Source organism: Heptranchias perlo, chromosome 14, assembly GCF_035084215.1.
Source record: "Heptranchias perlo isolate sHepPer1 chromosome 14, sHepPer1.hap1, whole genome shotgun sequence".
Taxonomy (NCBI): Eukaryota; Metazoa; Chordata; class Chondrichthyes; order Hexanchiformes; family Hexanchidae; genus Heptranchias; species Heptranchias perlo.
This window is the reverse complement of record NC_090338.1, coordinates 48727210-48751845: the sequence shown is the minus strand read 5'-3', so window position 1 is coordinate 48751845 and position 24636 is coordinate 48727210. Positions and strand designations below refer to the sequence as shown.

Sequence of the window (24636 nt, the reverse complement as noted above, 5' to 3'; positions counted from 1 at the left end):
AAATGCTGGGCTTAGCCTGCTGTCCCAGTGAGGATGATTGCTGTGTTCATCTTCGATGCTATCAATGCCTTTCAAGTCTGGGCCAGAGCAACCCATTGGCATCAATCAGCCAGCAACATTCAAAATCATTTTTCAAGCCAAGATTTTTTCTGCTCAGGAGGACACTGTGATATATCAGTATCCCAACAGAAGGGAACCAAAGAGACATTTGTTTACCCTTGCTAACTCCCTCAGCCTTTGCGGGTCATCAGACTGTACCTATTTGTACTACTACTAAGAATGTGCATATCAACTTTAAGAAGAAAGGCTTCTATTATGCTAATATGTGGATTATATGCAGTACCAGGAATATCACTGTGAAGAATGCCAATTATTCTGTCCATATCCATGACAATGCAAGAGGTTTCTGAAGGATAATTGCCTCGTGGTTTATATATAGCAATGCTCTGTGTTTTATCAGTTGCAGCAAGAGGTCTGCCCCACCCTTTTCCCCACATAAAAGATTAGCTTTTCCAAAACTTGTACTGTTCTCCATTGCATAAGTGGCGCAGCCACTTTCTCTTCCCCCAAAACAATTTATGTTGGCAATATTCGTGTTGCTGTCATGCACTCTTTTTCCTGAGGATAATTGGGCAGCTTTATCACATGCTCACAACCACTGTCTTATTATCGATAAATGTCAGGGTACTTGTATGCACACTATCAATTTTTAGTGTTGCCTCATGAGACAAGAGTTAGCCATGGGCATGTTGCCATATGAATCGAGCTTTCCCACAGAAAGGGCAAAGACTCTGCAACAAACGACAGCCTAAAACTTAAATGACAAAAGGAATCTGAATATGTTTCATCTGAAATCCAAATTCATTGTAACTAGAGAAGCAATAGCTGTGGTCAGTAGTTAAACTGAAAAAACTTTGATTATTGCAGGGTGATGTCAGGTTTCACAAATGTTTTGGCGTCTTAAGTTGAGCCTGGACACACAATCTCACTGAAAATATCCTTGAATTTTAAATTTGTAATATGGGCATTCTTTTTATGCTTGGATATGCAGTTTTCTTTTATAACTTTGTATTTTCTTTTAGTCATTTTATAAATTCTTCATTTTTTTTTGCTACATCCTGTGGCAAGGTTGCCTGGCTAATTTTAATAAGTTATGCTCAATTTAAAGTGCATTGACCCAAGAAAATATTCCACAACACAGCGGCAAAATTTATTGATGTATGAATGTGTGATATGTGTTACTGGTGCATAGGCACAACACAATTTAAACAAAATTTAACACAATTTACCCTGTAATGTTTGCAACATAAAATGATTAATACTGTTCATGGAGGTGGAGCAGAAATGTTTTTCATGCAGTGGCTCATGGCACCACCATTAGTTGAATTGTGAAATGGTTCAGTCACAATGATCAGCAGCACAACTGAGCAGTAATCAATACACAGTGCCAGCATTCATTTTTAAAACAGTACGTGATAGAATTGCTTCTCAAAAGATCCCAAACTTTACAGATGAGATATCTACTTTGCAGCTGTACAACCTTTGTTAATACAACAAGTAACAAATTAATTGAAAAGCTGGAGAGCAGTGGAAGGAAGAACAGAGAGAAAGAGATCGAAAAATGAATACAGAGACCTAAGTATAGGATATATACAGTGCACACTCAAATATGTTTCTTTTGAACCTGATTGTGCTCTGGTCTCATTCTTATTGAATATTATTGAGCTTTTCTCTATCAAATATTGGTGATATAAACACTATGTGGATAATTTTGATTTTGGGTGATAGTGTCAAAAAGATGATATTGATTCAGCCATCCATCATACATCTTCCCTGATTTTCATTTCCATTGAAGTCACTATCAGCTGGCACTTCTCTGATAGCCGGCCGCCCGATAGCCCCACAGAGGGAAAATCTACCGCAGTGGGTATGCAATTCTTTAAAAGAGAAAAGGAAGAAGGGCTCTTGAAAATCTGTGCCTGGGAACCCTGGATGTCCACTTTCAATGGCAGTATTAGGGCGGGAAAACTAGAAAATCATGATCCCACATAAGTGTTATCAAGGGGCCTTCACTTCAACAATAAAATTATGCCCCCATCTATTCAGACCCACTTTAAATCTGTTAGACCCACTTTACGCCTAACAATTGGGCATTACCAATCAGAAAATCTACCCTTTGTTTCTTGAGAAAAGATTCCTTATAATTGTTGTTATCTTCACTTACTTGAAAACTCTGGGGAATAGGTGGATTATTTCTGTATATATACATTTTTTCTGATTATAAAAATGATTAATTTTTAACTTTTTTTTACAGAAGACTTTTGGGACGGGATGAGAAAAGCCAGTGAATATACATTTTTAAAATGTATCAAATATATATGACACTTAATGAATTTCATTCACTATTCACGTTATCACTGGAGCAGAATTTCAAAATGTTATTTGAACAAAAGCAAAACCTCGTACATCAGCACAGTTTTGGACTTTCTCGCAAAAGAAAAATGGCCGGGAATTTCCTCCGAGCTGCTCTCGCTCCATTGCTGTAAGTTCGCCGGATTTGTGGCGGAGACCCTGTTTACACGTGTTAATGGGGTTTCTGCCATATTAGTGATTAATGTTCAACAGCAGAGGGGAGCAGCTCTGAGGAAATGCATGTTGTTTTGTGTCATTATTTTTTAATTACACAAGAACTGATTTTATTATTAATAGTGGCCTTTTTTTAAAACCGTGGGAGTGACAGATATTTCTTGCAATCTCCTTTTAAATTCAGAGGTGAATGTACTATGGTGGTACTACCTCCTGTCAGATCCAACGTATATCTCAGATAGCACAAAGCTACTCGCCATTCCTCCTTCTCAGCTCTTGGCAGATAGAAAGATAGCTCATCTACCATGACATTTCCTTGTGAGTTCTAGTTCTATGAAGAACAGATTTATTTTTTCCATACACCAACCCAACAGATTCATTTCTTAACCATTGGACAATGCTGCTATCTAATATCAAAATTCATGCACTGTCTCCATTGTCTGCTGTCTTGAGAAGCACCTGTTGTCTTTCACTACTAGAGGGGGAGTTTTAACTTGGAGTGGAATTCGGATGGGCAAGGACAGAGAGCAAATGCAAACCCCTTCAACCTCGGCAGCTGCCTACCCTAAACAATGGCTTCCCCGCTCAGGCCAGATTTAAAATTGCAGTTGGTGCCCAAATAGCTTCATATTTAAAGAAAGACCCCACCAGCTTCAGGAAGGTGTCCTTGCCACCTGCTCAGAAAAGAAGACAGTTGGATCCAGGGGGGAAATCGGTAGGGATGTCAATCAGCCTATATTACCTGCCCACCTGCCCGGTTTCTGGCAAACGGGTAGGTTTAAAAACCCCCTTGTGTTTCTATTACATGCAGCACTATATTGTAACGTGCAAGAATACAGATCCCACTGTGCAGTTATTTGTATGCACATGATTACAAACTCTGGCAGCAAATGAAGTTGGTTCTGTACCACTGATCTAGTGAGTGATGTGTACTTTATACTCAGCTGAAATGTTCCACGCGTACACCACATCCTGTACCTTTCAGAAACTACAACAGTTCCCAGCCTCCTATACATGTAACCATGCATGCAAAAGCATCAGAAAACTTTCCAACTAATGTACTTGAAGTAAAAACCAACAACCTCAAAACTATTCAATGTTTGTTTCTGGATGAACTGGTTTCTTTATTCTGAATTGGCACTCAGCCGCTGACAAACTTCAAAATGTGTTTAGTGAAAAACAAGCCAGCCTGTCAATTATAGTAAAAGTCAAGTCATAAATTTTAAATAAAATTTTCCTTTATAATCATTATGTGATGTTTTGTCAGCTTTCTGTACCAGTGTTCTAAAAGTCCATGCCTTTCTGCAAAATTGGTGATGGCATAATTTTCTTTGGTTGTTACACCGAATGACTGACATTATGACCCATCTACCTATAGTTAAAAATTTTGTGTGTACATCTACTTCCTGTCTAGAAACTGTCCTTCCTGTCTACAAGCCTTATTTTCTGCTGTCATGAATGTTGGCAGTAATTTAAAGTCAACATTTAACATTGAAACTGCACATGCAAACATTTTATAATGACATTTCCCCATGTAAACAATTGACTGTCATGGTTTGTTGACAAACTAATTGAATCATTCAAAATTCTTTTTGAAAAGAATTTCAGTTGCCAGTTTTTTCTCAGTAGTTAAAATGCTAATGTGCAAAATAAGATTTGTTAAAAAGCAAAAATGTTTTTAAAAATTATATATTTCACTAATACAATTACATTAATCCATTATTTTTATGTCTTTTAACACCTTCATCAAAGTTGTTACTTGAAAGTTTCAGTCCTAAAAGCTGGGACTGGGACGATATTTTTGCCTCTTGAATCCTTTCTCAAATCCTTTATTTTATTTTCATTTTTTCCCCTCCTCTTCTGCAGGTACTGAACATTGCAGGGGTACGGTTCCGTAAGTGCCAGCTGCTATCTAATATCTCACCCAAGTGGCCATTCAATGTGTGAGCCTAGACCGTAATCTTGAGCCAATGATTCTACCATGGCGGAATCACAGGTGACGCTGATCCTGTCCTCATTCATGTAAGATTATACAGTCACCTGTGAAATCTATATTGAACATGTAGTTTGTGTAATTCACCTTTTGTATTCATCAAACAGATATCTGATGATTGTTAACCAAGGTATTGCTGTAATCACACATGTACTTTGACTCATTGTACCACCTGTATTTGGGACATGTATTTTCTTCTATCCTTATATGAACACACTTCTTTCTTTTATACTAAATAAGCAAGTATATAGTAATTAACCACACAACTTAGAATCCATCAAGCTTTGCAAAAAGTATGAAATCTCCAGCACAGCACATAAGCTGTAACCATAGCTACGCAGACATGCCCATGAGATAAGAACCTAACTGTCTATATGAGACAATGGAGTCTTAGAATTCCAAGCCTGGGACCCAGCCAGGAGTAGAAGATAATAGACCTAGAAGCTGCTAAAGGTAGCCTTGAGAGAAACACTACAGGATAAGATGAGGGGCCAGTCCTGTGGGAATGATGGTAACTGGTGATTGGTCAATCCAAGGGCTATGGTATAGGGGGGGCAACTCCATCACCCCCGTCCATCAAAGAAAGAGATAAGGAGTAGGTCGACTTTTCTTCCTTTTTCTGAAAGGATACTCAACGCCCTATTGGCCACCTGGCCCTTTTGAGAGACCCCCAATAGGATAACCCCCTGTGTCAATACTAGGCCCTGTGTCCACCCTCAAAAGTGGCTTAAAAGAGAGACTCCTTGTGAGAGTCAGGTTGTAGAGGACATGGATGGGAGTAAGGGTTGACCCTGGAGTGAAATCAGGCATCCCTAAGAAAGGAAGGATCCGGATCCAAAAGGGTTAGAGGCCAACAAGTCAGAGAACTACAGGCAACCTTGTCTTGCATGACAAAGACCCCAAAGGGAGTAGAAAGGGAACCTTGTCTCAAGGGACAGAAAGACCCCAACCGGGGACAGAGGAAGCCCCAGGCAGGGTTAAGACAACGGTATTGGTAGAAGAGACCCCAGGTGGGGTGACTGTCAAGATTCCTGTGCGAAGTGGGTACACCCTCTACCCAGGACGGGTGATGTAACTCTAGTTCTGTATTACTAACTACTGCTCAAGCACGCATAGTGCTGAACCTTGTGTGAAACTTAATAAAACTCTACTGTACCATATTGGTGTCACATCGATCATTGGCATAGGGTTAGAAATACCCTACATTCATTATCCTTATATATGTCTTGAACCTTTCAATCATTTCCTGTACAGATGTTTGACTGATAACATCATTATCCACTGCTCCTCTTTTGCTGCTCTCACCATGGATTAAAATCATTGTGTGACCAGAAATTCACATGAGGAAGTACATGATACTATTAATACTAAAACGTGTAGGTGATCTTATAATTCACTGGCTTACAAATTTTGATAGCATCCACATACATTTTCATATAAGATTACTATACATATCATCAATAACATAAGAAATAGGGGCAGGAGTAGGACCTATGGCCCCTTGGGCCATTCAATAAGATCGTGGTTGATCTTTGGCCTCAAATCCACTTTCCTGCCCGATCCCCATATCCCTTGATTCCCCTAGAGTCTGATAATCTATCTACCTACCTATAACAACTGTAAATAACTTCACAGATTTCAACAGCTTTGCCAATTCTGTGCCAATGTACTCCATAGAAAATACATACACTCATGAATACAAATATATTCTTTACTGTGTGAAAAATAAGTCAAACTATGTTTCCTCAAATGAATCTGGAACTTTAGTTTTCATTGCACTTAACAAATGGCAGTTGATTCCATATAAATAATGCTCTGTAAGAAGATAATTCACCTGACCTATTTTCAAGCATGTACTTTGCAGATTTTAGGTTATGCTTTCAGTTTGCAAGAAACAAATTTATTACAAAGAGCACTGTCATGCACAGAAAGAATTGAACCCCTGCCCTCTGTATGTGACTACTGAGAAATGCCTTGGTTCCAAAGCCTCAGGATTAATCCATTGACCAAGTCTGTCAGTTTTATGATCTTTGTTAGGCAGAGCCTGATTAGCAATGTAACCACCTTTAGTTACACTTTTTTTTGTCATTCAGAACTGTATGTATAAACAAGGAAGATTTAGCTCTAAAATATTATGATATTAAACTGACTTTGTGCATACTGTACCAATGCCAAAAATCAACCAGTCCTCAAGTTGAATTTGAGAAATTAGTTCTGTGCAGGAGTTATACATAATATCACGTAAGTTTTTTCTTATATTTTTTCCATCCAGTTTATTCCTTATTTTCTTGCTTTTTATTTTCCATCCTGAAGGTGGTGAATCTCACATAGTTATGGTTCTACAGATGCCAGAGGGATCCCAGAATTGACCTAATTAGCCATTCCTTGGGTATGAGCCTGGAGAATGACTGTCAGTGGACTATTTGACCTCGATGAGACACATCACGGCTAAGCCCATTGCTCTTACCATGATGTTCAGAGGGATATATTTCCAGCTGAGGTTGATCTTCCTGTAGCACTATACATGGTTAGTATTACCTCATGGCTTATATTGAACATTTGTAGCTCTACATCTAAACTTTAGGCCGTGGTTAGAATGTCACTGGTCACAAGATCACTCCTTTTTTAAAATCTTACTTCCATTCTTTTCAAGGTTTCACCCCTCATTTTACAGTGATATCTAATGCTTTAAGTTTTAATATGCATTAGCTTACTTTTGTGTATGTTTAACGTTTTTCACCAAAAGGTTTTGATTGTCTGGTTTCCTTTGATCCTTTTCAATACCAATGCAGAGCTGTTGATGTCTGCAAATGTTACGGGTGACATTTATGATCAAAAAGAGTGAGAGATCACAAAATTATTTGAACAGATGGAACTCGGTCTATTTTAAAGACTGAGATGCATCAAAATAGATTGCGTTTTTATTTAAGAAAATGTGTGTGTCTCACCCCAAATAAGTAAAACTTGACACTCCTGTCAATCAGTTTGGAACTTTACATTTGTATAAAGTGTAAAAATGCCCATTTAGGACACTTTCTCTTCTTTTTAAAAAAAATTTGCAACTTGCCCTCCTAATATTGAGGGAACATCTCAGATGCTTTTAGAAAAATCCAAATTAGCCACTGTGGGGCTACCCAAATGGCAGACCATGATCCACATCTGGACTGAGAAACTCTTGCATCCAGTCCTCAGCACGTGGTAGGCGTCCGACCAATTTATCACTGCAACTACTGATGCCGAGCTGCTTTCGCTGTCTCCACTTGTACAATTCCTGCATGACCAGTGGACACTGTACAGCCTCATGAGGCTGCCTCCTCGTTTATTAGCAACTTCAAATTATAACCCAAAACAGATGCATTCGTTACTTGTTAATTAATTTAATTTGGACTTTTTAAAAAATAATTTAACCTACCTGCAATGAATTGAAACAAAGCAAGGAAAACTTTGATAAATAAACAAGAAGGAAAATTGTAAAGGAAAGTCATATGATGGCAGTCTGTTCAAATCAATGCCATCGAAGTTAAATTGTTTAAGCCTGCCTGACAATCAGTATTTTCATGTGAGGACTGTTATTGTCACAATGTGTAATTTAAGTAATGAAAATTCACTTGACAAGTTTTCATGGTAAGATCTTGACGGTAAATGAAATATCTCCATCACAAAGGCCGCCTACTTCCACCTCTGTAACATCTCTCGCCTCCTCCCCTGCCACAGCCAATCTGCCGCTGAAACCCTCATTCACACCTTAATCATCTCCATCTTGACTATTCCAATGCTCTTATGGCCGGCCTCCCATCTCTCACCCTCCAAAACCTTCAGGTCATCCAAAACTATGCTGCCCCTATCCTCTCCTGCACCAAATCCCACTCACCCATCACCACTGTCCTTGCTGACCTACACTTCAAATTTAAAATGCTCATCCTTGTGTTTAAATCTCTTCATGGCCTTGTAACCTTCTCCAGCCCTACTCACCACGAGAACGCTCTGTTCCTCTAACTCTGGCCTCTTGTGCATCCCCCTCACCCTTCACCCCACCATTGATAGCTATGCCTTAAGCTGTCTAGGCCCCAACTTCCACCTCAATCTCTTACTTTAAAGGCCCTCCTTACAAACCACCTCTTTGCCCAAGAATTTAGAGAGTAAGACAAAATACTTGGATCCAGAGGCCCAGGCTCACTATATTTTTGGGAAATAGACCTCCAGTCAAACTAACAGAGTGCCCATCTCGAGATCCCCAAATACTTACGGATGAGGCAGGACATTCAGCTCATCTTAATTCATCCATCTGGAACAACCCGACACTCCCCCCATTGCTGCATCTAGTTGTTTCTTAAATGATTCCACGGTTTATACCTTCCCCACTCTACCCAGTAGCCCATTCCAAGTGTTGATCATGCTCTGCATGATAAAGAGCTTCCTGATATCAGCCCTAAAGTTACCTTTTACTAATTTGAACCTGTATCCCCTTCTCCTAGTCCCACAGTTTAATTAGTATTCCAGTTTATCTAATGTGTCCCTATTGTCTGCTATTACTGACACCTCATACAACTTCTATAGTTTATATCCAATAGTTTATGAGACATGGCTTCAACTTTCTAAATTTATTGAATGAAAAACAACCCAAAACACCACAGTGTAGATTTTCATCACCACCTGGGCAGTAATCTGGTGGAGTAAATCATCCTCCCTGTCCAATTTTCATTGTGTTGATTTTAATGAAATGAAAATCGTGTGGATCCTACAAAGAGCGGGTGATCTGCTCTACCAGATTACCGTCCAGGCTGTGAAGATGAAAAGATACCCTTACGCCAAAAACACTATGGTGAAAATACCTACCAAACACCACAGTAAAAACACGCCCAAAAACTACAGTTAAAACACCAAGTGAAAACACCCACAGTAGTAAAAACAAACTGCATTTATATAGTGCCTTTAACATAGTAAAACGTCCCAAGGTGCTTCACAGAAGCATTTTCAAACAACCGAGCCACATAAGGAGATATTAGGGTAGGAGACCAAAAGCTTGGTCAAAGAGGTAAATTTTAAGCAGCACCTTAAATGAGAGAGGTAGAAAGGCAGGAAGGTTTAGGGAGGGAATTCCAGAGCTGAAGGCCTAGACACCCGAAGACACAGCATCCAATGGCGATGCGAAGAAAACCAGGGTCGCGCAAGAGGCCAGGATTGGAAGAGCAAGAGATCAGGAAGGGTAGTAGGGTTAGAGAGATAGGGAGGGGTGAAGCAATGGAGGGATTTGAACAGAAGGATGAGAATTTTAAAATCAAGGTGTTGCTGAACTGGGAGCCAATGTAGGTCAGCGAGCACAGGGGTGATGGGACTTGGTGCGAGTTACGATACGGGCAGCAAAGGTTCGGATGAGCTCAAGTTTATGGAGGTTGGAAGATGGGAGTAAAAAAAAAATCCTTATATACTACAGTAACCCCTGCGCCCCCCCCCCCCCCCCCTTGCAATAAACCAACCTAAACACAGGCTTCCTTTAAGAAGCTGGTGGTTAAAGGGAGGACAGTGCGCGTCGCCGAGGCGTTGGGACGTACAGCGGCGCGTGTGACGTAACGTCTGTAGCTCGCGCGCGAGGCGGGAGGAGGAGCCGCGGGGCCGCGCGCGCGCGGGGCCGGGGGGAGGAGCAGCAGCAGCAGCGGGGACGCGCGCGCGGGGCCGGGGGGGAGGAGCAGCAGCAGCGGTGTCGGCGGGGACGCGCGCGGGTGCGGGTGCGTGTGCAGGCGCGGGCGCGCGGCTGAGCGAGCCAGTGCCGGCCGGGGCTGCGGGCGTTAGTTGGTCTGTTGTAAAAGTGACAACAGCTCACCCATGGGAGGTTGTGTGGGCACTCACCATGACTCCTCGGGCAGTTTAAACGAGAATTCAGACGGCACAGGGGGTAAGAGAAGCCTGTCGTTGTTTATTGTAGATTCCTCCTCCTCCTCAAGGTTCTCAAGTTGTTTTTTTTATTATTTATATATATATTATTGAGTTGGGCCGCTGTTTTTCTCTCTGGCGGTGAGAGCTGAGTGTGTGTGTGTGTGTTTAAGTCGGAGTGTGGGCCTCACTCACTCGCTCCGTGCCCCCGGCCGTGTGGCCGGTCAGCCTCGCAGTCCACTCAGTTAGCCCGGGGCAGTCGCATCAGAATGCGGCTCCCACCGAGCCACCATAGTGGGCACTGCCGTTGCGCGGCTCGCATTCGGTTTCCCCCCCCCCAATCTCCTCAATTCTCGTGTCTCCTTCTCCTCTCTCCAGTTCCCATGTAAAAGGCTGCAGCTGATGCTGGGAGTGAGAGTGATGCTCCCCCATCAAGGGTGGGATGGGTTCTGTCGCCGAAAGCCTAGGGGCATCTTCTGCCTTTGTCTCTCACCGGCCCAAATCTAAGCATTATGGTTCCTTTCCCCATTTGACTTAAAATCAACATACATTTGATGTCTGGTCGAGATGTTACTGCATTATTTAGAGATTACATTGAAGGTTTCGTAATTTGGTGCATTATAAATCTGAGATGCTAATCTTGATTTAAGTACGGTACTCCCTTTGTTTTCCTTTGTTCTTGTCTATTAATTTGTTATATCTTTTGTAATGTTTACAGTTTGATATGGATTTTAAAGTTTTATTATACGGGAAATATTATCTTTTTTCACATATGTCTTTTTATTAAGTGCAATGTAAACTGTAAAGTTAGATTGTACAACCCCTGAGCACATCGCAGTTCAAGTAGTGATACTATTCTTACAGCTGGAGCCTGACTTGATCATTTTAGCATCTTGTGAACTGTGTGATTCAACAGTTTCATGTGTCTTGAAGTTTGGAAATAAAAACAGGACTGGATTTCTATTTTTTGAATTAAATAGTATAAGAAAAGAATGAAATATGCAGTACTGCATGTAATTGAACTACCTTTTCATTTTCTTGATGTTCTGACTTAGCCAAGTAATAAATCTTCCAAAAAAAAATTCTGTCCTTCAGTTTATGTTTGCAGGATTGAAATGTCATTAGGATGACGTGATTATATTTTCTTTAAAAGAAAAGATGGCAAACTATTAATTTATGATGCAAAATTCAGTAATGTATTTTTTCATGGCTAGTAAAACTGGTCTGTAAATTTATCTATATCTAGAGAAGGGCCTGTTTTGGTATGCTGCACAAGTAACTTGTAAATGTTTAAGTTGCAGATTTTTGATTAAAGAAAGGAAATGTATGCTCAACAGTTTTTAATGAAAGAGGTACGGTTGTACAGTTGGATTCTTCTTGTTTTCTAGGAAGATATTGTAATACTTCTCTGACATCTTCCACTACCAACCCAACCCCACCCTGAAAAAAGTCTTCTGGCACTCTGTAGCTTTAGCTGTGAGTGTGCAATGGTCTATTTTCTGTGAGTCTTGTTGATGCCATTCAGTGATGCACAGAATTGATCCAGACTATTTTCCTCCTTACCTTCATGATGAAGAGTTCCACCACTGCAAAATGCTTCATCTCACAGCTTGGGTGAGAACTGGTAAAGTTTGTCTAACAAAGGAAACTGATCTTAAATGAACACGGTTGGGATCTGAACTCAACAGAGGCATGGTTGGAAGCCCAGGCTAATAGATCTGAATTGAATACAGAACCATTCATAGTGCATACTTTTATTTACTGTGATAATTCTGAACTCTAGTGGTAGTGTTGTCATGTTACCGGTTCCTTTTGTTTTAAATGTTCTTTCTGAAAAAAAACTTACACACTTGCACCTTCACCTCTTCCCTCCCCCTGGCAATCTTATCCAGTTGGTATGGTGAGGGTGGGGTTTGCAAATTTTCATTATCTCCACTTCAATGCTGTAGTCAGGTCTTACTTCAGTGCAGAATTGTCACATATTTTGCAATTTACTAAGTTCACACTGCAGCAGAGGACGTGCTAGCGTGCTTCCAAAAGAAAATATATTATTGCAACTGTACATGTGAAGGGCCAGAATTCCCACATAACCTTCCTAGTGGGTAGATAGACAAAAATGCACATCAAGTTTTTTTTATATTACTGCTGGTTACTTGTGTGTTTCTTGCTTATTCTTCCTCTCTGTCATTGATTTCTTAAATGGACAGTAACAGTTGGGGTATTCCTATTCAGACCTAATTGTGTACACAGAAAAAGGTGCAGCACCACTAGATTTTTCTTCAGGGAGGACATATTTTGAGGGAATTCAAATGGCATTTTTGAAAAAAATGTTATGGTAGGTGCTGTTAATATAGCTAGATTTAAATTTCATGTTTTTACTGTGTTTGAATATTGTTGCAGAGAAGTATGAAGATGTAAGATAGGAGAGGAAGGAATTTATGGTTGAGTGGCTGGAAGCTTGACATAAAATCAGATGCTGAAGGTCTTGAGATGAGGTAGTCTCTTTTTTTTCATATTCAAATGAGGAATTCCACCTGTAAAATCTTAGGTTTGTTTTTGGAGGCTAATGGATTGGCAGACTTGATGCAACAACTGAGCACATTTATTTTCAAAAGAGAGGTTTTAATTCATATGGTTGAATTGAAATGTTGGGAGAAATGTTTGCTGCAGCTGAAACATAATAAATTGAGGGGGACTGTTTTTGTTCCCCTTAAATGCAATAATTTAAGGAGGAAGCACCTTAACTTTAGCAATATTGCTTCTAGTCCTGAGAGATTTTATTTTAGTCGTCCATTGATTGTGAAGCATTTTGGGATGCCATGAGAATATAACAAATGTTATAGACAAGCTGTATAAATGTTGCTTTCTTTTCTTCACTTTTTGTTTCATCTTGTTTATTGTTTGGTCATGCTACCTGTGGTCCCACAGACTTCATTTCGAACATTGATGTAGTCCATGCATGAGGGATGTAAATACAAATTTCAATTCCAGGACTCTAGTGATTGTTAGATCTGATTGTGTCCAGTAGATATTTGACATTCTGATTGACATTCTACTAAAGATTCAAAAGTAATTTGAATTAGCACAGGCAAACTTCAGAATGCAGGAATAGTAGCAGACATGTCATTATCAATGTGACAAAATAATTTTTTTTAAAGTTAATAGAATACTGGGATATAGTACCAAAACAGTAAACATAAGCGCACATTAGTTATGCTATCACTTTACAACTCATTGGTTTTGGTAACTACACCATAAAAAGATGTACTCATTCTTTCTAATGCTCCAGGAAGACTGTGACGCAATACAAGATGTTAATAAACTTGCAGACTGAGCATGTAAATGGAGAATATATACATATACTTTTTTTATAATATATATGAGGTGGTTCATTTTGGTAGGAGGAATAAGGAGACCACATACTCCTTAGAAAATAAGAGTCTAAATGGGGTAGAGGAACAAAGAGACCTAGTACACATTCACATCACTAAAAGTAGCAACGCAAGTTAACAAGGCCATAAAAAATGCAAACAAAGTACTGGGGTTAGTTTCTAGAGGAATAGAATTGAAAAGCAGGGAAGTTATGTTCAACTTGTATAGAACCTTTGTTAGATCCCACTTATACTGTGTACAGTCCTGGTCTCCATACCACAAAAAGGAATAGAGGCACTGGAGAAAGTACAAAGAAGATTTACAAGGATGGTACCAGAACTGAGAGGTTATAACTAACAGGAAAGATTGAACAGGCTGGGGCTCTTTTCACTGAGGGGTGATCTGATAGAGGTCTTTAAAATTATGGAAGGGTTTGATAGGGTAGACATAGAGAAGATGTTTCCACTTGTGGAGAAGTCCAAAATTAGGGGCTGTAATATATAATATAGTCACCAATAAATCCAATAAAGAATTCAGGAGAAACTTCTTTACCCAGAAAGTGGTTAGAATGTGGAACTTGCTACCTCATGGAGCAGTTGAGGTGAATAGCATAGATGCCTTTAAGGGAAAGCTAGATAAGTACAAGAGGGAGAAAGGAATCGAAGGATATGAAGTAGGAGGAAGAGGCTAGTGTGGAGCATAAATGCCGGCATAGATCAGTTGGGCCGAATGGCCTGTTTCTGTGGTGTTTCTATATAATTCTATGTAATTCCAAGACTGATCCTAAGTTAGAGAGCATGGATGATGAGGAAAGATTAGAAAGTGTGTGTGAATTCTATTCCTCTAGAAATGAACCCCAGTACTTTGCATTTTTTATGGCCTTGTTAACTTGCGTTGCTACTTTTAAAAAGCATTTGATAAAGTTCCACATAACAGACTTATTCGGAAAATAGAAGCACACAGTATTAAAGGGATGGTGATAACTAGGGTTTGGCTAAGGGATAGGAGGCAGAGAGTAGTGGTGAATGAATGTTTTTCTGACTAGAGAGAAGTATGCAGTGGGGTCCCACAGGGGTTGATATTGGGACCATTTCTTAAATATAAATTACCTGGACTTAAGTATAGGGAGAACAATTTAGAAGTTTGTGGCTGATACAAAACTTGGCAACGTATTCCATAGTTAGCAGGATAGTAACAGACTTCAGGGGGACATAGACAGACTGGTGAAATAGGCAGACACGCAATTTAATGCGGATAAGTGTGAAGTGATGCACTTTGGGAGGAACAACATGGAGCGGCAGTATAATCTAAAGGGTACTATTTTGAGAGGATGCAAGAGCAGAGGGACCTGGGGGTGCATATTCACAAATCTTTGAAGGTGGCAGGGCAAGTTGATACGGAGGTTAACAAAGCGTATGGGATACTTGGCTTTGTAAATAGGGGCATTGAATACAAAAACAAGGAAGTCATGTGAAACCTTTACAAATCACTGGTTAGGCCTCAGCTGGAGTATTGTGTACAATTCTGGGCACCACACTTTTCACGAAGGATGTCAAGGTCTTGGAGAGGGTACAGAGGAGGTTTACCAGGATGATACCAGGGATAAGGGACTTCAGTTGTGTGGAGAGATTGGAAAAGCTGGAATTGTCCTCTTTTTAGAGCAGAGAAGGTTAAGGGAAGACCTAATAGAGGTATTCAAAATTGAGGGGTTTTGATAGAGCAAGTATTGAGCAACTGTTTCCTCTGGCAAGTGGGTCGGTAACCAGAGGTCATAGATTTTAAAGTAATTGTCAAAAGAACTGGAGGGGAAATTAGGAGAAATTTTTCCCAGAGTGTTGATCTGGAATGCACTACCTGAAAGGGTTGAGGAATCAAATTCTATAAGAACTTTCATTAGGCAATTGGACATGTATTTGAAGATGACTAATTTGCAGGGTTATGGGGAAAAAGCTGGGGCATGGGACTACATTGGACAGCTCTTTCAAAGAACCGGCACAGGCACGATGGGCTGAATGGCCTCCTTCTGTGCTGTGAGATTCTATGATCGATACACACAACATCAGCGTGTATGGTTAAATCATAATGCAGTACATACATTACGATTTATGCATATGGTCACGTGATATTTTGAAAGAGATGAATATGTCTGTCCTGGTTAAATAATAAATGATGTACAAGACCTGTGGTTGAAGGACCAATATTTTCAGTGCAAATACTATGTATGTATCTATCTTGTGGCATAGGATTTATTAACACCTAATATTTTGCTGAGTTTCTATCATGAGACTAGCTTTATAGATAGTGTTTTATCTAAATGGGAAATCAATTTTAATTAATTTTTTAGTTGGTTGTTCATTGGTTTGCAGATAAATATGGTGGAATTAAAAACTGCAGGCCAAATGTGTTTGTTTTTAGGCACGTTTCTTGTCATCTTGAAATAGTTTGGTTCCAACAATTTTATTTGACACAGGTTATTATATTGGTATTGTTGGCTAGTCCTGTTTTCAAAATTGATTCTTTCAAGGGAAGCGCAGTCGAGTTATGTTTCTCACAGAACTTTAGTACATGCATGTCTTAATCATTTGCCATTTGATGCCACGTGGCTTTCTATGGGGATGTGCCAAGAAGTAATTATCTCCTTATATAATTCTGTTTTTTAAAAAAAAACTAGTTTTTTTTTTGGTGGGCCTTCTACAAATGCATATCTTAATTGAACTATACTTTTGCAGTGTCATCAGTCTGGTTACTAAGCTACTCCTAATCAACATTGTCAGCTTTATTTGTGGAAGGTGCTCTCTCTCAGCAGTGTCTGTGCTGAATATAATTCACAAGGTGCCGACATGTGGAGAAGCTTCTGTGATACTTTCCTTTGACTTGGACAAAGGTTAATGGATTTTTTGCCACGATATGTTTGGAGAAGATCGAATTCCATGCGTTAGCTGCATTTTCCTTTTGTGCTGGTAGTGCTCTGCTAGTACTGACTTTTCTAGGAGAATGTGACATTAATGCCCACTGTTTCGTGCAAGTACAAATTTAAGCTGCTTTTACGCTGCATTATCACTCTTAAAGAATTTCATAACTATGCCACTATCCTGTTTTTACCAATAGATAGTGCAGCCAGTCTTATTGCAAACTAGTTGCAATGTGGGGGTTGTTGTTTTGCGCAAGTCAAGATATACGGAACATATGAAAACGCAGGAAAAGGCCAGCTGGTCGATAAAGCTTATCCCATACTATCATGGTTCAACTTGCGCACACCATGACCCTTATCTGCATCCCCCAATCAACCAGCCACACAGTCTCCTAAGCCAAATCCCCTCTAACCGCTGAAGCAATTAAGCAAGTTCCAAAAGACCACAGTGAATGGGAGATGCATCTGCAATGCTCCACCTATCTTTTTATATATAGTGATGCCAGCCACAGTCAGGAACCAGTCCAGCTCCGTTTTTGAATGTTTGCATTCACTGTACAATTTTTCACCTAGCAATTTTTTCCATAGGTCGAGGACTCTATGAAAAGAAATAACTCCTGGCATCTAACCTAGTTTTTTGCTTATGTAACTCGCATCAAGTCCCGTTCACCCATCATTTCTGCTCGCTGACCTACATTGGCTCCAGGCCCACCAACGCCTCAATTTTAGAATTCTCATCCTTTTGTTCAAATTCCACCCCCCCCCCCCCCCACCCCCCTCCATGGCATCACGCCTCCCTAACTCTCTAACTTTCTCCAGTGCTACAACTCTCTGAGAATTCAGTGTTCCTCCAATTCTGGCCTCTTATGCATTCCTGACTTCCTTTGCCCCACCGTCGGTGACCGTGCTCTCAGCTGTCTAGCCCTAAGCTCTGGAATTCTCTCCCGAAACCTCTCTGCCTCTCCAATTCTCTCTCTCTTCCTTTATGACACTCCTTAAAACCTACCTCTTTGACCAAGCTTTTGGTCACCAGTCCTAATGTCGTCTCCTTTGATTCAGTGTCAATTTTTTTTTGTTTGATTGTGCTCCTGTGAAGCGCCTTGGGATGTTTTACTTCATTAAAGGCACTATATAAATGCAAATTGGTGTTGTTAATACTTATGTCTCCAAGCCTATCCACATGGACCAAATCTAATTCTTCCATTATTTTAAAGACCTCAATCAAACCTCCTTGAAGCCTCTGCTTTTGTACAGTAAAACGCCTCAGCTCTGTAAGCCTTTTATGGCTCTCTAAGCCTATTATGGTAATGAAGGGCCTTTAAACTAGGTATCAATCTAGTGTCTCTCCTCTGAAACTTTACCAAGACCTCTATCACCCACCATGTTTGGGGACCAAAACGAGACACAGTATTCTAAATGAGGTCTACCCAAGATCTTGTACAAGGCAATATAGTGTTTGTTTTGCACTTGATTGTCCTTGCAATACTTCCTATTCTGTTTGCTTTAGCAGTAGCCTTGTGACACTAGTTCTCAACCTTCAGAGATTCACGTTCTATAACACCTAAGTATTTCTACTACTCTACAGCCTTAAGACCTCAACTTGCTGGCCATGACAGTTTGGCCAGTGCGCACGCACGAGCTGCTAAACTCATGACGTTGCATCGTGATGTCGCTTCCAGCCGCCAGAATAGAAAATTTACTGGCCCCAGGAAAACCAGCAGCTGTTAGGAAGATACATTGAATAAAAAAAAAGTCTTTTGGGCTGCCAGAAAAGAGAGAGAACTGGGCAAGTTTATGTTGCCATCAGCTGCACAATACTTGCACTGCTGAGTCAATGACTCCATTGCAATATAAAAGTAGCTATTAATCATATCAAGAGCTTGTAGCTATGGTTATGTAACACCGAGTGTTGCAATGTGCATCTTCAATCCATTAATATCTATTTTGTATTTCTGTGTCTCTTGTAATTGCTGTTGTTTTAAGATGGTTGTTGTCTGCCTGAGAATGAGGTCAATTAAATGAAGTTAGAAACCATGGTGTTAGGCCAATTGTTTTTCCCTCACCAAGACCTTATTTTAAAGCATAAATAGCAATTGCAAATATGTGGGAGTGCATATTAATTGCAATCTGCATTCACCTACTTTACAGTCACAGTTCAGGCTTTTTTTCAAAACTATGGCTAGATTGTAGTGTTCATAAACTGCCCGAATCCCTTATGAACTGTAACCCATGTCTTCATTCACCCCTGCATATGGGTTAGTGTGTTCAGGTTTAATACACCCTAATTGCAGTATATCACTCATTGACAATAAGTAAAATGTATGCCACATTGTTAAAGACATAGAGGATAAAACTACGGATTCATTTACAGGTGAAATAATATACAAAAGCAAATGACACTGCAAGATACGAAAGAGTACCATGACTAACCTTGTACAGTATTTGAAGTTGTAAACAATTTTACAACACCAAGTTATAGTCCAACAATTTTATTTTAAAATCCACAAGCTTTCGGAGGCTTCCTCCTTCCTCAGGTGAATGTGGAAATGAAATCCTCGAACCTATCGCATTTATAAATCACAGAACAATGCCTGGTGATTACAGAAGTCTTTTCAACTGCCCGTTGCCAAAGCAACCAAAGTGTTCAGACAGATAGGTGTTACCTACAAGGCCACCAAATATACAAATGGCCAGAACTAAAAAAACAGATGATGTGGAGATGCCCATTAAAAAAACAGAGCGAGAGAGGCAGAAACATATCGACAGCAATTGACCCGTTATATTAAAAACAGATAACATTTGTTCGCTGGTGGGGTAACGTGTCGCGTGACATGAACCCAAGATCCCGGTTGAGGCCGTCCTCATGGGTGCGGAACTTGGCTATCAATTTCTGCTTGACGATTTTACGTTGTCGAGTGTCTCGAAGGCCGCCTTGGAGTACGCTTACCCGAAGGTCGGTGGCTGAATGTCCTTGACTGCTGAAATGTTCCCCAACTGGGAGGGAACCCTCCTGTCTGGCGATTGTTGCGCGGTGTCCGTTCATCCGTTGTCGCAGCGTTTGCATGGTCTCGCCAATGTACCATGCTCTGGGGCATCCTTTCCTGCAACGTATGAGGTAGACAACGTTGGCCGAGTCACAGGAGTATGAACCATGCACCTGGTGGGTGGTGTCCTCTCGTGTGATGGTGGTATCTGTGTCGATGATCTGGCATGTCTTGCAGAGGTTACCGTGGCAGGGCTGTGTGGTGTCGTGGACGCTGTTCTCCTGAAAGCTGGGAAATTTGCTGCGAATGAGGTTGGGTGGCTGTTTAAAGGCGAGTAGTGGAGGTGTGGGGATGGCCAGAGCGAGGTGTTCGTCGTCATTGATGACCTGTTGAAGGCTGCAGAGAACATGGCGTAGTTTCTCCGCTCCGGGGAAGTACTGGACGACGAAGGGTACTCTGTTGGTTGCGTCCCATGTTAGTCTTCTGAGGAGGTCTATGCGATTTTTTGCTGTAGCCCGTCGGAACTGTCGATCGATGAGTCGAGCATCATATCCCGTTCTTACTAGGGCGTCTTTCAGCGTCTGTAGGTGTCCATCGCGTTTCTCCTCGTCTGAGCAGACCCTGTGTATTCGCAGGGCCTGTCCATAGGGGATGGCCTCTTTGACGTGGTTAGGGTGGAAGCTGGAAAAGTGGAGCATCGTGAGGTTGTCCGTTGGCTTGCGGTAGAGTGAGGTGCTGAGGTGCCCGTCTTTGATGGAGATTCGTGTGTCCAAGAAAGAAACTGATTCTGAGGAGTAGTCCATGGTGAGCTTGATGGTGGGATGGAAGTGTTTGAAGTGGCCTGGCTTTGCTGATCATGGGAGATCATCGCTCCCAGAGTTCTTTTTTGCACTCCACATGAAGATGACATATAAGAGTAAAATAATAAATGTCTGTGTTTTATAAGAAGTATTTTTCTTTTGAAGATCAAATGATTTCATATCAATTAAGCAATTAAAATGTTAACTTTTTAACACTTTGGTGGGGAAAATGGTAACTGAGGTTTCTCAGCACTGTAATGGTGTATTGTTGGTACCGATCAACAATTGAAAAACACAACCCAGTATGTGTGGTTAAAAATGAATCTTCAGCTGAAATATGTATGTCCTTCAAAGAATCTGTAAATTTGATGAATTTAGGATCAAAGGCTTACTGGGATTTTGGAGCAGATACATTTGTGGCAGCCATTATAGTTTTCCAAGGAAGTGCTTGGACACCAGCTTAAGGGTACTACAGCTTTAAAGTGAGATTTTAAAAATATATAAATAATATTTTGCATCTATAACCTACTCTTAATTCAATGTTGCTTACTTCAAATAATCTCAATTTGAATTGAAATGGTGCAAAACACAGCTATTGAAAATGTTTTTTTTAATTAACCTCTTAATTAGAATATTAACTGAAATTTGAATTTAGAAACATAGAAAATAGGAGCAGGAGTACGCCATTTGGCCCTTCGAGCCTGCTCCACCATTCAATATGATCATGGCTGATCCTCGATCTCAATACCATATACCAGTGAGTATAGGAACAGGAGAATAGACAGGATGAATGCGTGGCTGCAGGGATGGTGTAGGAGGGAGGGATTTAGATTCCTGGGACATTGGGACCAGTTCTGGGGAAGGTGGGACCTGTACAAGCGTGACGGGTTACACCCGAGCAGGACCGGGACAAATGTCCTCGCGGGGGTGTTTGCTAGTGCTGTTGGGGAAGATTTAAACGAGAGTGGCAGGGGGATGGGAACCTGAGCGGGGAGTCAGAAGGGAATAAAGTTGAGAGCAGCAAGAGAGGGGAAGACCCAGGGGAAATCTACAATACAAATAGTACAAACAGTTGTTCAAGAACAAGTGAAAGGGAAAAGCATAGAGCAGCGGAAAGAAAGTGTACTTTAGGCACTTTAGGTACTTTAGGCACGACAGATAAAATGAAAACTAGAAGGCGTAAGGCGATTAACCCAGCATCAAAGCTGTGGCAGGGGGTTGGGAACCTGAGCATGGAGACAGAGGAAAGCATATCAGGAAGGGACAGAAGGTATGGAGTAAAAGGTAAAGTGTTAAAAAAGGAAAAAGCAGGAACTAAGTGTCACAAAACATATTTGAAAGTTCTTTATCTGAATGCACGTAGCATTCGTAACAAAATGGACGAGTTAACGGCACAAATAACGACGTATGGGTATGATCTTGTGGCCATTACAGGAACATGGCTGCAGGGTGACAACGACTTGGAATTAAATATGCCAGGGTATTTAACAATCAGGAAGGACAGGCAGGAAGGAAGGGGAGGTGGGGTGGCTATGTTAATAAGGGAAGGAATCACTGTAATACAGAGAAAAGATATTGGGACAAAGGATCAGGATAATGAAACAGTTTGGGTAGAGATAAGGAATAATAAGGGGCAAAAAACACTCGTGGGCGTTGTATATAGGCCTCCTAATAGTTGCAACTCTGCTGGAAGAAGTATTAATCAGGAAATAGTCGGGGCATGTAATAAGGGAACAGCTCTAATTATGGGGGATTTTAACTATCATATTAACTGGACAAATCAAATTGGGCAGAGTAGCCTTGAGGAAGAGTTTATTGAGTGTATTAGGGATGGATTTCTTGAGCAGTATGTAACTGAACCAACAAGGGGGCAAGCAACCTTGGACCTGGTCCTGTGTAATGAGCCAGGATTAATTAATAATGTCCTAGTTAAGGATCCCCTTGGAATGAGTGACCATAACATGGTTACATTCCATATCCAATTAGAGGGTGAGAAGGTTGGTTCTCAAACAAGAGTACTGAGCTTGAATGAAGGAGACTGTGATGGTATGAGAGCGGAATTGATTAAAGTGGACTGGGAAAATAGATTAAAGGGTAAGACGGTACATGAGCAGTGGTGTTCATTCAAGGAGTTATTTTACAACTTTCAAAAAATATATATTCCACTGAGGAAAAAAGGGTGTAAAAGAAATGACAGCCATCCGTGGCTAAGTAAAGAAATTAAGGACATATAAGGTAGCCAAACTTAGTGGGAGGATAGAAGATTGGGAAGTCTTCAAAAGCCAGCAAAAAGTAACGAAAGGATTGATTAAGAAAATAAATTAGCAAAAAATATAAAAACAGATAGCAAGAGTTTCTACAGTTATATAAAAAGAAAAAGGGTGGCTAAGGCAAACGTAGGTCCTTTAGAGGATGAGACTGGGAAATTAATGGTGGGAAACATGGAGATGGCAAAAATGCTGAACAAATATTTTGTTTCAGTCTTAACGGTAGAGGACAATAAGAATATCCCAACACTGGACAAACAGGGGGCTCTGGGGGGGAGGAGCTAAATACGATTAAAATCACTAAGGAATTGGGACTCAGTAAATTAATGGGACTCAAGGCGGATAAATCCCCTGGACCTGATGGCTTACATCCAAGGGTCTTGAGGGAAGTGGCAGTAGGGATTGTGGATGCTTTGGTAATAATTTCCCAAAATTCTCTGGACTCGGCAAAGGTCCCGGCAGATTGGAAAACTGCCAATGTAACACCCTTATTTAAAAAGGGTCGTAGGCAGAAGGCTGGAAATTATAGACCAGTTAGCTTAACATCTGTGGTGGGTAAAATTTTGGAGTCTATTATTAAGGAGACAGTAGCGGAACATTTGGATAAACATAATTTAATAGGACAAAGTCAGCATGGCTTTACGAAGGGGAAGTCATGTCTGACAAATTTGCTTGAGTTCTTTGAGGATATAACGTACAGGGTGGATAAAGGGGAACCAGTGGACGTAGTGTATTTGGACTTCCAGAAGGCATTCGACAAGGTGCCACATAAAAGATTATTGCTCAAGATAAAGAATCACTGGATTGGGGGTAATATTCTGGCATGGGTGGAGGATTGGTTATCTAACAGGAAGCAGAGAGTTGGGATAAATGGTACATTCTCGGACTGGCAATCAGTAGCCAGTGGTGTTCCGCAGGGGTCGGTGCTGGGTCCCCAACTCTTTACAATCTATATTAACGATTTGGAGGAGGGGACCGAGTGTAACATATCAAAGTTTGCAGATGATACAAAGATGGGAGGGAAAGTAGAGAGTGAGGAGGACATAAAAAACCTACAAGGGGATATAGACAGGCTGGGTGAGTGGGCGGAGATTTGGCAGATGCAATACAATATTGGAAAATGTGAGGTTATGCACTATGGCAGGAAAAATCGGAGAGCAAGTTATTATCTTAATGGCGAACAACTGGAAAGTACTGCAGTACAAAGGGATCTGGGGTCCTAGTGCAAGAAAATCAAAAAGTTAGTTTGCAGGTGCAGCAGGTGATCAAGAAGGCCAACGGAATGTTGGCGTTTATTGCTAGGGGGATAGAATATAAAAACAGGGAGGTATTGCTGCAGTTATATGAGGTATTGGTGAGACCGCACCTGGAATACTGCATACAGTTTTGGTGTCCATACTTAAGAAAAGACATACTTGCTCTCGAGGCAGTACAAAGAAGGTTCACTCGGTTAATCCCGGTGGACATATGAGGAGAGGTTGAGTCGATTGGGACTCTACTCATTGGAGTTCAGAAGAATGAGAGGCGATCTTATTGAAACATATAAGATTGTGAAGGGGCTTGATCGGGTGGATGCGGTAAGGATGTTCCCAAGGATGGGTGAAACTAGAACTAGGGGGCATAATCTTAGAATAAGGGGCTGCTCTTTCAAAACTGAGATGAGGAGAAACTTCTTCACTCAGAGGGTAGTAGGTCTGTGGAATTTGCTGCCCCAGGAAGCTGTGGAAGCTACATCATTAAATAAATTTAAAACAGAAATAGACAGTTTCCGAGAAGTAAAGGGAATTAGGGGTTACGGGGAGCGGGCAGGAAATTGGACATGAATTTAGATTTGAGGTTAGGATCAGATCAG

General features: G+C 40.8%; 1 protein-coding gene across 1 annotated transcript in view; it reads left to right on the top strand.

The window, feature by feature from the left end:
• Nucleotides 1-10297: 10297 nt before the first annotated feature.
• ubtd2 (ubiquitin domain containing 2) overlaps nt 10298-24636 on the top strand; it is a 64561-nt gene continuing 50222 nt past the window's right edge. The window contains exon 1 of the mRNA XM_067995844.1: nt 10298-10472. Within this exon, the coding sequence (XP_067851945.1) occupies nt 10403-10472 (70 nt within the window). The 5' untranslated portion in view covers nt 10298-10402. The remainder of the gene's footprint in view (nt 10473-24636) is intronic.